The sequence below is a fragment of the Macrotis lagotis genome, chromosome 2, assembly GCF_037893015.1.
Source record: "Macrotis lagotis isolate mMagLag1 chromosome 2, bilby.v1.9.chrom.fasta, whole genome shotgun sequence".
NCBI lineage: Eukaryota > Metazoa > Chordata > Mammalia > Peramelemorphia > Peramelidae > Macrotis > Macrotis lagotis.
The window spans coordinates 78,555,177-78,569,710 of NC_133659.1; the positions used below are offsets into that span (position 1 = coordinate 78,555,177).

Genomic DNA, 14,534 nt, shown 5'->3' on the forward strand with positions numbered 1-14,534 from the left:
TGGGTCCCTTTGTGGGTTCTGTCTCTCGAAAGTTTAGTTAGAGTCCTTAGTTTCAAGTTTTATCACAGAGTGCCTAAGACTCCATCCCTTCTTGTCGCCATCTTGGCTCCGCCCCCTGGGAGTCCCTTTTAAATGGAGGCTTGGGGAAGAATTCCTGTGTTCTGTCCTTCAGCCAGGTTCCAGTCAAGGGCAAAGAAGTATGCGAGGACCACAAGGTTGCTGAGGCAGTCCTGCAGGATGATGAGAGTTTCCTGGTGATTTAAGGAGGGGGAAGCCCTTAGAAAATGATTTCAGGAAATGATTTTCATCATTTCCTATTGCAATTTGTAGTCTTCTACTTGATAGTTTGTGTAGCCATTTTCCATTCCCTAGTTGATGATGTCTTCAGAAAATCTGCGATGATGTCTTCAGAAAATCTTCTGTGACTATTTCTTTCACCAACCTTCCCACCCCCACCCCCACCCCGTGTCTTTAGGCTCTAGGCCTAGTGTTTGAATCAAAGAGTTTGCCTGGGTAAGTAACATTTCTGACCATAGTTCTAAACTCATTTCCAGAATTTCTGGACAAATTCATCTTTCCACAAATATTGCACAAAGGATAATCTGTTTTCCCAGTCACTCCACCTTTTGATATTTTCCTCAGACACCTCTCTCCCAAACATACACGCTGAATAAAATGGTATATGTGTGTGATACTTATTGATAAACCTTTATAATTTTTGCATTTTTAATTTTTAGATTTGTTAACTATAATCATGACATTGTTGTGGTTGGGCTTATTCTCAGAATATGATGCCATTGATATTGCTGTTGTTAGTCATGTTCAACACTTTGTGCTTCTCTTTGGTCTTTTCTTGGCAAAGATACTGGAGTAATTTTATAGTTGAGGAGACTGATGCAAACAGCAGGGTTAAATGACTTGTCAATAATATTTAATATAGCTAGTAAGTGTCTGAGACTGGATTTGAATTCAGATTGTCCTGATTCCAGGCTCAGTGCTCTATCCACTGGGCCACTTTAGCTGACTTTTACTTGTAATTTTTATCAGTTCTTTCTTACTCTCTTAAGACCAGTGATATTTTGTCCTTATAAAGAATAGCAATAAAATGGGTATCCTTTTGATAAATAAAAGACTTCTTGATTTATCAGTAGCCAAACCATATCTGAAAAAAAAGGGGGGGGAGAGTTCATTCTCTTAAATCTCTTGATAAATGTTATTGTCTGTAAAGCTCGGATCATGTCCAGATTGCATTAAGTACCAACCTCTTATCCGTTATTTTCATTCATTCTGTTTATTGGAGTGACTTGCCTGGGATCACATAATTAGTCTCAAGGTCAAATTTGAATTCAGGTCCTCCTGACTTTAGGGCTCTATAATGCTGCATTACCTAGCTTTTCCATCTAGTATTTTTACACCTGCATTTTGGAGCTGTTTGTGCAGAATCTAGTACAGTTTTTCAGTATATTGTTTTCACTGAAATTTTCTCTTTGATAATAGAATTGCCATCAATGGGTTTTTTTTAAGGTTTTTGCAAGGCAATGAGGTTAAATGGCTTGCCCAAGACCACACAGCTAGGTAGCTATTAAGTGTCTGAGGCTGGATTTGAACCCAGGTACTCCTGACTCCAGGGCTAGTGCACTGTCTACTGCTCCACCTAGCTGCCCCCTATGTTTTTTGGTTTGTTGTTGTTTTTTTTTAAGGTTTTTTGCAAGGCAAATGGGGTTAAGTGGCTTGCCCAAGGCCAAACAGCTAGATAATTATTAAGTGTCTGAGACCAGATTTGAACCCAGGTATTCCTGACTCCAGGGCCGGTGCTTTATCCATTGCGCCACCTAGCTGCCCCCCAATGGGTTTTTAAAGTAATACATTTTCCCCTAGTATTTATTAGCTGACTCCTTATTCAATTATTTCTTTATTCAATTATTCAACAAAAAAGAAACTTAGTATTTTGATTGATTGATCAGAAAGTTCTTTATTCTTTTTAGCAATTCCCCTCCCTACACATTAACCAAAAGTGGAACCATTAGAAACAGCTTTGCTTGTGCTTCATTGAGTATGATTTTAACTATTTGCACCAGTGACTGGTAAGATGGGACTTTATTAAATTGGGCAGTTATATAAGTGATATTTAGTTTTTTAGTTTTTGCAAGGCAGATGGGGTTAAGCGGCTTTCCCAAGGCCACACAGCTAGGTAACTATTAAGTGTTTGAGGCCAGATTTGAATTCAGGTACTCCTGACTCCAAGGCCAGTGCTCTATCCACTGCCCACCTAGCTGCCCCTGTAAGTAATCTTTAATGATGAAAGTGATCCTTTAGATAGCATAGCATAATTACTTGACTTATCTGTAGTCTCTGATACTGTTGACTACTCCTTTTTTTTTCCTTATGTGACTACTCCTCTGAGTAATACTACTACTCCTGGTTTATCTTCTGCCTTTCTCCTCCTTTGGCTCATCATATTTTTTCCAACAAAGTATGGGAAGTTCCCATAGTTTTGTCCTTTCTATTCTTTTTATTCCTTTACATTTTCTCTTTGAAACTTCATTAGTTTTTCTGGGTGCAGGATTTTCCCAGATCTTCAGTGTCCTGTAGCTTACAAACTGAGTGAACTGAGATTTGTGAGACACTGTCTATCTCTGTCACTGTTCTTCTCCCCTGAGTTTCAGAAGTTTCATAGAAACTTCTCAAAACTTGTTGTGTTTAAAAACTGCACTTATCTTTCTTCGAAGTTCTTCTCCCCTGAGTTTTATAAGTTTCATAGAAACTTCTCAAAACTCACTGTGTTTAAAACTGCACTCATCTTTCCTCAAAAATTTTTTTTCAGACTTTTCCAGTTGCTTTGGTAGCACCATCATTCTTTCATTGTCTCGGGTCTATAACTACATGATTATTCTAACCAGTCAGTTGCTTAATCTTACTGTATCTACCCTCACAGCATCTTTTCCTTTGGACACTTATTTCTGTTGCACAATTCTCTTGTTATCATCCAAATTGAGGTTCTTGTCAATTCCTTATCACCTCTTCCTAGATACTGCAAGTCTCCTCCTAATTGTTGTCCCTGCCTTAGGTCTTTCCTATCTTTAGTCTGTCCATCTTACACACTGCTACCAAAGTAGTCTTCCTTAAACAAAGTGCTGTTCATGTCAGTCAAGGGCTTCCTGTTGCCTCTTGCATAAAATATAAACTCTGTTTAGCTTTTAGAATCCCACATGCAAGCTATCAATCTAGCCTCAATGAATATTTATGGTGCTTTATGACATTCCATATTCTGTCTCTGGACCTCTGTAGAGGCTTTTTTTTGTGCCTGAAATGTATTCCCTTCTCATCTCTGCTCTAGAGTCTGTCTCTTCCTTATAAAATACAATTGAAGCACCATTTTTTATTTCCTCCCCCCTTCCTGTCAACTTCTTAATGCCTGCACAACCAAATTTCCTTTTAACTAATTTGCATATATTTGTAATTTTGTGTGTGTTAGATTTCTCATTTGAATATAAAGTCTTTTTTGTTTTTGCCTTAGTGCTCTTTTTAAAATTTTTTTTACCAGTTATATGCAAAGACAGTTTTCAGCATTTATCCTTTTTCAGACTTTTGAGTTCCACATTTTTCTATCTCCCTCCCCTCCCCTTCCCTTCCCTATATCATCAAGTTATCTAATATAGATTGTACATGTTTTAACATTTTTTGTCATGTTGTGAAAGAAGAATCAGAACTGAGGGTAAAAAAGCCATAACAAAAGAAGTCTTAAACTTTGCTTTGCATTCAAACTCCATAGTTCTTTCTTTGGTGGGGGATGGTATTTTCTATCCAGGTCTCACAGGATTGTCCTTAGTCACTGAGCAGCTGAGGGGAGCTGCCTCCATTCTAGTGGTATATGGTCCTTTTGGCTGTTTTTCCTTCTTTCATTCTTGGATCCTCATCTTCTGGTGTAGATTCTGAAACACAGTAGTAGGGACTTGCTAGTTATTTTCCACTTTGAATTAATACACTTCACTTTATTTGCTTTATTTATTTATTTATTTTTAGGTTTTTGCAAGGCAGTGGGGTTAAATGGCTTGCCCAAGGCCACACAGCTAGGTAATTATTAAGTGTCTGAGGTCAGATTTGAACTCAGGTACTCCGGACTCCAAGGCTGGTGCTCTTATCCACTGTGCCACCTAGCTGCCCCTTAATACACTTCATTTTGAAGTGCATCAAGCAATGCAAGACAGCACATCCGGATGAACTGATGGTAGGAGGCCCAACCTGAGCTCGATTTGATACCTCCGAGCTCTTATTTGACTTTTTTTTGTACATGTCCTAGGGGATCATCTCTGGGCTGCATTTTCTGTAAGATGGAAAACAATGGCAGCAGTCATTTAGGCAGCCATCCACTTCATGGCAGAGATTATACTGATGACTTTAAACACTCCTAGTAACAAGAATATTGATCTGAGGAGACCAGGCTGCTGTCATCCTCATTTTAGAGTTGGGGAAAGTAAGGCAAACAGAGAAAGGGATATCCTCTAGGTCACCCAGCTAAGACATACATAGTCTTAGTGACTTGATTCCAAACTCAGCTCTCTAGCCTCTGGGTCACCTAGCACCTAGCATTCTCCTGAAACAAATGACTAAGTCTTTACTAGCTACAAAGGACTTTGGAATACAAATGGGAAAGTTAGAGCTAAAGATCTAATTAGGGAGGCAAACCCCATAGAGGTAAGTTTGGTTGCTCCACCAAAGAGCTAGTGATAAAACTAGGAATTCAAATATCAAGTAGTTCAGTGTGGTTGAAATATAATCAAGAGATTTAACCAATGTTTTCATTGATAAAACTTTGCTCTGATGTTAAACTATTTGTATAAAGGACTTGGAAGTGAGAACTTTGTTTTCAGGGTCTTCAGTAGCTGTGCTCTTGAGAAGGCAGGGTAAGAAGTATTGGCAGAGGCAGTCAGTTAGCCCCATCTTCATAGGTTGCTTGCTCCCTTATGTTTTTAATAAACTTTATTTTGTTGATTTGAGTGTTGTTTTCTGGCGAAAACATGGAGGTGTTTTTGTAGGAATTATATTCAAATTATTTTAGTTTTATCATTACTTCACATTCTTTCTGAAAAGGTTTTATATCTCACACCTTGGAAAACTTTCCCCTATATCATTTAACTTAAATTAATTTTCTCTAATTTATGCTGGTCTGTTTTGGCTTCTTTCTTAGTTGTGTTTTTTTTTTTCTCTTGCAGGCAGGCAGAAGTCCTGAAGGCTGACATGACAGGTAATTAATTGGCTTGTTTTTATTTTATAGCTTAACTTTGGTATCCCTTTTCTTTGATTGTTAATATTAAGAAATGTTTGTCTTCTAAAAAAGTAATTATATGTGTGTATATATCTATATATAGTGTGTGTGTGTCTTACTGTTCTTTAAATGCTTAGTTTCATTTTAATTTGAATCTGTATTGAAATGTCAGCTTAACACTTGAGTAAAAGCCTATTCGTGTCAAGGTGATTCTGTGCATTAAAACTTAGATACATTCTGTTATACACTTAATCAGAAAGTGGTTATTTTGCTTGTTAATTCATCTTAAAGAAAGACTTAGAGAAATAGGGAAGAAATAACTTTCTCTTTGTTATGTCTTTCAAGCTTTTCTAAGTAATAACTGGAGTCTAGTAAATAGTTACTGGTCTTGGGGGCCTGCATTTCATTCATGTTAGGAAAAGCTTTGATAGCAGTAGTATATGAAGTATAAAAGTACCTGAAAAAATAGAAAAATAAATGTAGCTACCAACTTTTGTACAAGTCCATGTAGCATCACATCATAAAAGAGTAAATCTCTCTCATTCACAGATAGGCCATTACAGAATGTCCATCGTAAAGGAAATAAATTGCTCACATGTCTTTTCCTTTGCTTTTGAAGAACATGTCAATTTAAGCAGAAAGTTAAAAGTTAACTGTGATAATTGTTACAACGCCACTGTGTTTTCCATTTGTAATCTTTATTGCAGGGCAGAGCCAGTACACTGAGACACATTTTGAACAGGTTTATGATTTCATGGATTTGACAATCACAACCCATCCAGGTCTAAGCTTTCTTGTTTTCTTGTCCTGTACAACTCTTATCCATTTCCTCCAACAAGATTCACCCAGCAGGCTAGAGCATTCTGTGAATGCTGAGGCTATCCATGGACTGTTCCTTGGTTTGGTACATTCAATTCAACAATCATTGATTCTTGTGCAGGGCTTTGTTTCTTATCCATAAGGAGCATATCTTTAGCCATAAGAACACATCTATATAGAGAAATAAATAGAAAATATGCAAAAATGAGAGAGTGTAATTGAGAGAGAGAAGTTTGACAATTGGTAGTATCATTAAAAAATCTTTCAGAAGTGACATTTCTTATTTATCTTAGAGGAGACTGGGGATAAGAGGTGGGGGACAAAAAACCAGATTGTGGAGTGCCACTTTGCAAAGCAGAAACACACCAGTAATTATGCAAAGACACAGGTACCAATTAGATGGTTGCCTACATGGGAGACCTATCAGTCCATTTTGAGCAGGAGATGGGGGGGATAGATCCTTAAATGCCAAAAATTTTATGGTGGTTTTTTGTATTTTGTTCCTAAGGCACTTAGGAAGTTCCATTTAGTAGAGACTTCCAAGGACAGATCTGTGTTTTCAGAGACCATTGGTAGCAGATTTTCCTTCATAATGCTACCAGTTTTTTATCTTTTTTTCTGGTCAGACATCTCTGTGAGATTATCCTTTGTGTCTTTGAATTGCCTTTTGAGTGACTCACAACTTTAATCCTTAAATTCTTCAGAGACATATTATTTGACATGCAGTTATATAGCTTCACTGGAATAGTGATGATAAAAAAGGGGAAAAAAAGATAAACCTTTGCTTCAGGGACAACTTTGAGGTCATTAAAAGATCTTTGTACCTTTCCAGGGTCAATCTAGACTGACCTGTACCTCTTTAATTCTGGGTCCAGTTATTTGTCCATCTGCAGTGTTTTTCCAAGATGCCTGCACTGAAGGACTGCCATTAGGTTGTCAGTTTGGCTGCACAATAAGTATTCTTTTGCTACTTAACTTTTTTCTTGGAAAAGTTAGGCCAAACTCTTTGGACTATTTATAGATTTCATTTAAGACTTTGTAGTATTTTGGAGTTTGATGTAATCAACCACAAACAGGACTTCATTATCTATAGGGAATTCCTTTTCAATTTGAACTCTGGTAAGAGATACCTTTGGCAAGTATATATCTGCCCTGTATCAAGCCTTGTTTAGATTTACCTCTGTTAATGTCTTTCCATGGAAATCTGTATAGTGTTAATATATACTTGAAAAACTTTTTTTGAAATTTTTATTTAAGGCAGTGGTGGTTAAGTGACTTGCCCAGGATCACACAGCTAGGCAATTAAGTGTCTCAAGCTGGATTTGAATTTGGGTCCACCAAGACCGGTGCTCTATCCATTGTGCCATCTAGCTGCCCCCTTGAAAAACTTCTGCAATGCTAAATCCAATTTTTATTTTTAAAACAAATTTTTATTGCTGCTGTCTTTCATCAGATTTAAAGAAAAAGAAAAAATAAACAAAACTTCTCAGTCCATCAAAAATGTCTGAAAAATATGTATGATGTGCTACACTCATGAACTCTTCCCACCTCTACAAAGTTGTAGGGTAGTATAGAGGGTGTCCACTTTGAAGACATTTTAAAACATTCATCTGATGTGTGTGTAGGAGAGGTTTGGGCTGTGAGAAGCTTTCTTTCCACTTTTATCAGTTTACTCATAGTATATATTTTCTTTGCCCTGCTTATTTATCTCTTATCTTTCCATATTTTTCTGAATTCATCATAGTTGTTATTTCTTACAATATAGTAGATTTTATTAAACTCAGGTACCAAGGTTTTTTAAAATTATTTTCCAATCAATAGGTATCTACCTTGTTTCTAATTCTTTCCTATTATAAAAAAGTATTACTATAATTACTTTAATATACATTAAAAAGTTTTATTATCAAGGATTTACATAAAGTATAAGCCCAGAGTGGAACCTGGGATCAAAGATATAGCTTTATTGTCATTTTATTTAATTCCAAATTGGTTTCCAGAATAGTTATTGATTCACAGTTCAACCAATAGTTTCCTGGCATGTCCGTCTTCCCATAATCTTCTTAATATTTACTATTCACTTATTTTATCATCTTTCCCAGCTTTTACAGGGTGTGAGGTGAAAATCTCATGGCTATTTTGACATGTATTTCTCTTATTAGTGATTTGCAGTTTTCTTTCTTATGGGTATTAATTTGCAGTTCTTTTGAGAACTTTTGACCATTTATTGGGGAATGACCTTTTGAGTGAATGGTGTGTGAGAGTTATGTGTGTATGCATGTGTATGTATGGATATGTATACTCATACATAACAGGAGTTAATTTCTTAGACATCTTGGATACCAACCTTATTAGAGAAATTCTGATACAGATCCCCCCCCCCCTTGATTTATCCCAGGCATATTAATTTTATTTATGAAAGAATTTTTTAGTTTCATGGAGTCAAAGATTACTTCTTTCATCTTTGTAATTACCTCTATCCTGTAGTTGAGAATATATCTCTAACCCAAAGCTGTGAGAGGCATAACATTTGCTTCTATTCTAGTTTTTAGTATTATGACCTTTAATATTAAGGTTATATCCATTTAGGCTGTGTTGTGGAATATGTTATGAAGTGATTACTGCCATACTGCTTTCTAATTTTTCTAGTAATTTTTTTGTCAAATAGAGAATTAGCTTATTTTCTAGTTTATCCATCACTGGGTTATTAGGTTCCATTGTCATCCAATAAACATTTATTAAGAACCCACTATATATCTGACACTACTCTTAACTAGGTTACAAATACAAAAAAATAGTTGGTGTCCTCATGACATTCACCATCTACTGGGGAGGAAAAAATTCAACACAAAAAAAGGAGCTTGGTGAGTGAGCTACGTTTTGAGAGAAAGTTTTGCCCTGCCTTCCAGTTAGAGAAGGGAGCAGAGGATAATGATGAGATTATTATACCAAAGCTGATGTGATCTTATTGAATGAGATTTCTGGTAATTTGATGGAGAAAGTGTATTTTTTTTAAAAAATGTTCTTCTTTCCAGTGTTTCATTGATCTACCTCTTTTAAAACTAATATTAAATAGTTTTGATGTCTACTTCTGATGTCTGAAAGTTTTACCATCCTTTGATATCCTACCTCATTTCATTACTGTCTTTCATATCATAAATCTTGTGTTCTTTTCATATGAAATGTTATTTAGTTTATCAAGTTCTGTAAAGGGTCCCTTTGATAATTTGATAGAGCATTAAGCTATAAATTAATTTTGGTAGTATTACCATTTTTGTTAAATTGGTATGGCCTAACCATGAATACTAGATATTTCTCTGGCTATTTATCTTTAATTTTTTGCATATGGTGCTTTTTGCTTTTTTAAGGAATGCTTTGTAATTGAATCTATACAAGTGTTTTGTGTATTTTGATAAATTGATCCCCAAATATTTTATACATATTATATTTTTTTGAGATTTGAGATTTTTTTGAGATTTTCTGTAACTTCTTCTTGAATTTTATCATTTAATATTTGTTGATTTTTATTTTGTGGTCTGCAATTTTGCTGAAAACTGTTAGTCTTAATTAAATCTTTGCTGACCTGAAAGATTTTTCTAAGTATTAACATGTCATTAGCAAATTTCTTCTCTTCATCTATCTTTAAACATTGAATTTCTTGTCTTATTACTAGTATAGCTAGAACCATAGCAGATAAAGTCAGTTGATTCCTATTTCGGAGAGGTTTGAGACTTTGTGAGAATTAGAAAAAGTGACCAGTTCTTCCTCATCTTTTAGCATCGCCCCCCCCCCCCCATTGTAAATTAAAAGTGCTGCTTAGCTTCAGTTTTAGAATACATATCTTCTGATCAATTTAAGATTATGGTATTTGTACCTATCCAAAGTTAAAGAACTAAAGAAGTAAACCCTTATGTATCAACCATTTCTTATCATTTCTACCCCCCCCCCCCTTTGGGGGGGATATCATGATCACTTGGGCTTTCTGTACTCCTTCTTAGAATCATATTTTTAATTAAGTAAAATAAAACACATGGGATTGCCACTACCATCCACCAAAAATTATCTTGTAAAACAGTTTCCAGTATTTTCTTAAATTCAGTTCATAAATTTCAGGTTAAAAAATCCTTCCTCTTTTGTGATGGTATATTATGCTAGTTTTCCTTTCTCGGGAAAAGAAAACGAACGAAATGATTGATATGATATGCTTTAATTAAACTGATTTTATTTTTATTTTTTATTACTCAGATTCCAAGCTGGGTCCAGCTGAAGTCTGGACATCGAGACAGGCTCTGCAGGACCTGTACCAGAAAATGCTAGTTACTGATCTGGAGTATGCTTTAGACAAGAAAGTGGAACAGGATCTGTAAGTACTCAAATCTCTGGGGTATGGTTTTGTAGAAGAATCCTCTTCTCAGTACTTACAGAAAACAATTTTGTTAACTGCAATCAAAACAAACCTGCATTAAAAGGCTGCTCATTTCATTCTTCAAACAATAATCTTTGGCCATTTTAATAAGGTAAAAATAGAAATGAAGGATAAAATAGGAAATTTAGCATGAACCCCCAAAATCTTAATACCAAGCTCTTTAGTTTAATTGAGCATATAGGGCAAATTTATTAAGACATAAACTTTTAGTACTAGGAAGTGGAGTAATTGGACTATTAATAACTGTACACGGTTATTTTGTATGCTATATAATTGCTCAGCATGACATAAAGATTAAGACTGATTAGAGGGAGGAGCTTATGAGAGAGTTAGTTAAAGATGATTTCTGAACAATTTAACAGAATCTATCTTTAATTATAATTCTCTTATTAAAACTCCATGGGATCATTGATATCACTGGTTGAGTTAAAGACCTCTTTCATGCATGATCAAAGAGTGCATAGTGATTGTTCATTGTGGTAAATCTTGTGAGTTTGAGGGTATGACTTCTTTTGAAGATCTTGGCTTATTCAGTTGGCTCTTAACCCACCTGACTTTTTTAGGTCTTTTATCTGGAACACTGTCTTTTTACAAATTTTCTTTGCTTTCTAAATTTTTTAATAGACTTTTCATGTTAGGATGAAGGTGATATATGTTATTATACACATATTGGAGATATAATCTGACTCTTGGTGCAATTGAATTAATGCAATTATTCACTTTCTAGTTTTAATAGTTTATGTCATTAATGTCATTGGTCAGAAATGTGAGTCTTTTACTTAAATTTGAATATTGTAGGGAAAATACTAATAAAATCTTAAAGGCCTGGGAACAAGCTTTCATAAGAATATCTTGGACAGATACTGTAACAATTAATTGTGGTAAACATAGAAAATGAATAACTGATGCCACAGTTTGTTCAAATATTTTGTAATTGTTAGCTAGTATTGTTCAGATTCTGCAGTAATTTCGGTTCTGGATCAGAGAAGAATAGGTAGCTCTTTAACAAATGAAAACTTTTAAATTAATTTTACTGTTCAGAATGTTATAATTATAACAAATAGTTCTTTCTTGTTCTCAGGGGGACCAGTGTCTGCCCAGTGAGTCACTGCTATAGCAAATAGAATTACGTTTTGTTTTCAGCTGGAATCATGCCTTTAAGAATCAGATCACAACACTACAGGGCCAGGCAAAGAATCGAGCAAACCCTAATCGGAGTGAAGTTCAAGCAAACCTTTCTCTGTTTTTAGAGGCAGCTAGTGGCTTCTATACTCAGGTGAGTTTTACTTTTCAATCTTCAGATTAAAATTATTTAAAAGTTTTTCATGCTACTCATTTCTTTTTTTGTGTCCATTCTCATTTAGCTGGAGTTATATAGTTAATCTTTGAATAAAATTTGGAGCATCATATACATATATATGTATACATATATATATATACACATACACACACACACACACACACACACATACATATATATATATATATCCTGGAGTTATATGAAGCATCAAAAACAAATTTAGATATCCTAAATACAAGCATAAACCTTTTTGTAATCTGTGTATGCATGCAGATATTTGCATAAGTATATTCTTTTAGAAAGGTGTGTGACAATACTGAAAGAATTGTAAGATAGCTATTTTAGAAGGAAAGAACATTGACTAAAGAAAGTCAGTGAATTGTACCTTTTTTTTCTCCATTTTTAGATGATAGTATGGTAAATGTGGGATTGTGGGTATGATTCTGTGAGGTTTGAATGTAGAGGTATATGATGGTACAAGATAAATAGTGAAACTTGGAGCATTAATAAGGTCTTGTAGAATTTCTTAAATGAAATTCATTTTTACAACTTTGAAGTGTTTTAGGCTATATAGGTCCCAGAACTGGAGATACCTTAGTGATTTGTCTACTTCTCATAGATACATTCCCAGGAATGTAAACTAAGTTGCATGAAATTACATAATGAGATCAGTGTAACTCTACTTCTGTTTCTTGAATTGGAAGAGTTTTTCCTATTCTCCATTATATTTATATTTATAATTATATGTATTTTATTATCTAGTGTATATCATCTGTCTTTAGTTCTTCATCTTACCTTGGTCTGAGTAATTCTCTAGTAAGTCTTAGCATCTCTTGGAGGAGAACAGAGATTTTATGTTTGCGCATTACAATTCCCTTTTACTTTTGACTGTAATTTTACAATTATTAGAAGAGGCTTTTAGAATATTTAGCTGACATAATATTAATATGTAGCTGTGGGTATAAACAAAATAAGGGGGTATAATATGCTTGCTCTGAAAGAACTCTTAGATATGTTGTCCTGTGTTCCTATTTTTCTCTGAATCTACTTTGATTCCTATTGTGGTTTTAAATTGAAGATTATTGGAAGAGGGAAATTAGTGTCAAATCCAAGAAGATAGCTTGGCATCAATTATTAAATCTTGCCACTTAAGAATAACTGGACACTTTTTGTTAGCTTTGTTGCTAACACCCAGTAGATCTCATTTTTTCTCATCTACAACTTAAAATTTAATTTCAAACTTTGCCTATATTAATACTTTCTCTCCTCTCCTGTTTTTTTATTTGTTTTGTTTTGTTTTGTTTGTTTTGTTACTGCAGGCAATGGGGTTAAGTGATTTGCCCAAGCTAGGTAATTATTAAATGTCCGAGGCCGGATTTGAAACGGGTCTCCTGGCTCTAGGGATATTGCTCTATCCACTGTACCCCCTAGTTACCCCCATATTAATACTTTCTGAAGAGAGGTATTGGTTTACCATTGTCTAATTTTTTAAACTTTGTGGACTTTTCAGTTTTAAGAATATGGTCCTATTCAATATTTGTTTTTCACAGTGTATTTTATATAGCCTCCCAATAAGCTAGACCATATAAAGGATTTTTTTCATCACCCACATTTCTGAGATAAATCTTTAACTCCTCCACTCCCCAGAGCCATCTGTCTTTTGTAGCAAACAATAAAAGACAAAGAGAAGAAAAAAGCAGTTTGGCAAAACCAACCAGCATCTCAAGCAAGTCTTCACAGTGTATGCCATACTCTACTTCTATCATCACCGTCCTAGTCAATTTTCCATTTCTTCTTTAAAGGTCACATGTTTGCCCATTCTGATTACACAGCAACCAACATTTATTGTCATTTTACTTTCCGTTACATTTTTATATTAATTATCAGTTCACATAAGTCTTATATGCTTTTCTCTATTGTTCCTGTTAAATTTCTTTTTGGACAATATTATCAAAGAAAATTTTTTTGTTTACTTCATACTACAAATATTTTGATTATATTTGGGACTTTTATTTCTGATTTTAACCTCCTTGGGTGTGAACTCTGAAGCAAAGGATCTAAATATGAATCTCTTATTTAACACAATCCCAAATTGCTTTCCAGGCCCATTTTAGTCAGTTAGCTTTTTGAAGTATACAGATGCTAATGTGTAAAACTACAAATTCATATACAAGCAAAATAATAGATCTATGATTATAGTTGGTTTTCATTAGTGCCTCAAACTCATGTCCAAACTTGAATGTCTTTTTCTCCTCAATGTATTCCTTCACTATTAGTTTTACTGATAGTACCATTCATCCCTCACTTGAGTTTGAAACCTATCTTTGACTTTTTTTCCCTCTCCACTAGTAATTAGTTGCCACATTGTTTCAACTCTTCCCCTCTAATAGCACTTCTATCACAAAATCTTTTTTTCCTTTTTTTTAGCTACTGCCATCATTATTGCATAAAACTAATATTCCATGAAAATTAGTTCTCTTACTTTCTATCCTGTTTTTCCTCAAATCTCACTTTCTCTAATCTGTCTTTATTGCTGCTTCCAAATTAATCTTCCTGTGTTCTGATCTGATTGTGTCACTTTTTTCAAATGCTACTATGGGGCAGTTTGGTGGCACAGTGGATAGAGAAGCACCCTGGAGTCAGATGGACCTGAGTTCAAATGTAGCCTTGGATATTTAGTAATTACTTAGCTGGGTGACCTTAGACAAATCGTTTAACCTTCTCCC

At 34.7% G+C, this 14,534-nt stretch overlaps 1 protein-coding gene across 6 annotated transcripts in view; it reads left to right on the forward strand.

Annotated features, from left to right (window-relative positions):
- SMG7 (SMG7 nonsense mediated mRNA decay factor) overlaps positions 1 to 14,534 on the forward strand; it is a 118,282-nt gene that overhangs the window by 66,645 nt on the left and 37,103 nt on the right. For all 6 annotated transcript variants that reach the window (XM_074222204.1, XM_074222207.1, XM_074222205.1 and 3 more), the window contains exons 2-4: positions 5,214 to 5,245; positions 10,328 to 10,445; positions 11,652 to 11,784. In XM_074222204.1, coding sequence (XP_074078305.1) covers positions 5,214 to 5,245; positions 10,328 to 10,445; positions 11,652 to 11,784 — 283 coding nt within the window. The remainder of the gene's footprint in view (positions 1 to 5,213; positions 5,246 to 10,327; positions 10,446 to 11,651; positions 11,785 to 14,534) is intronic.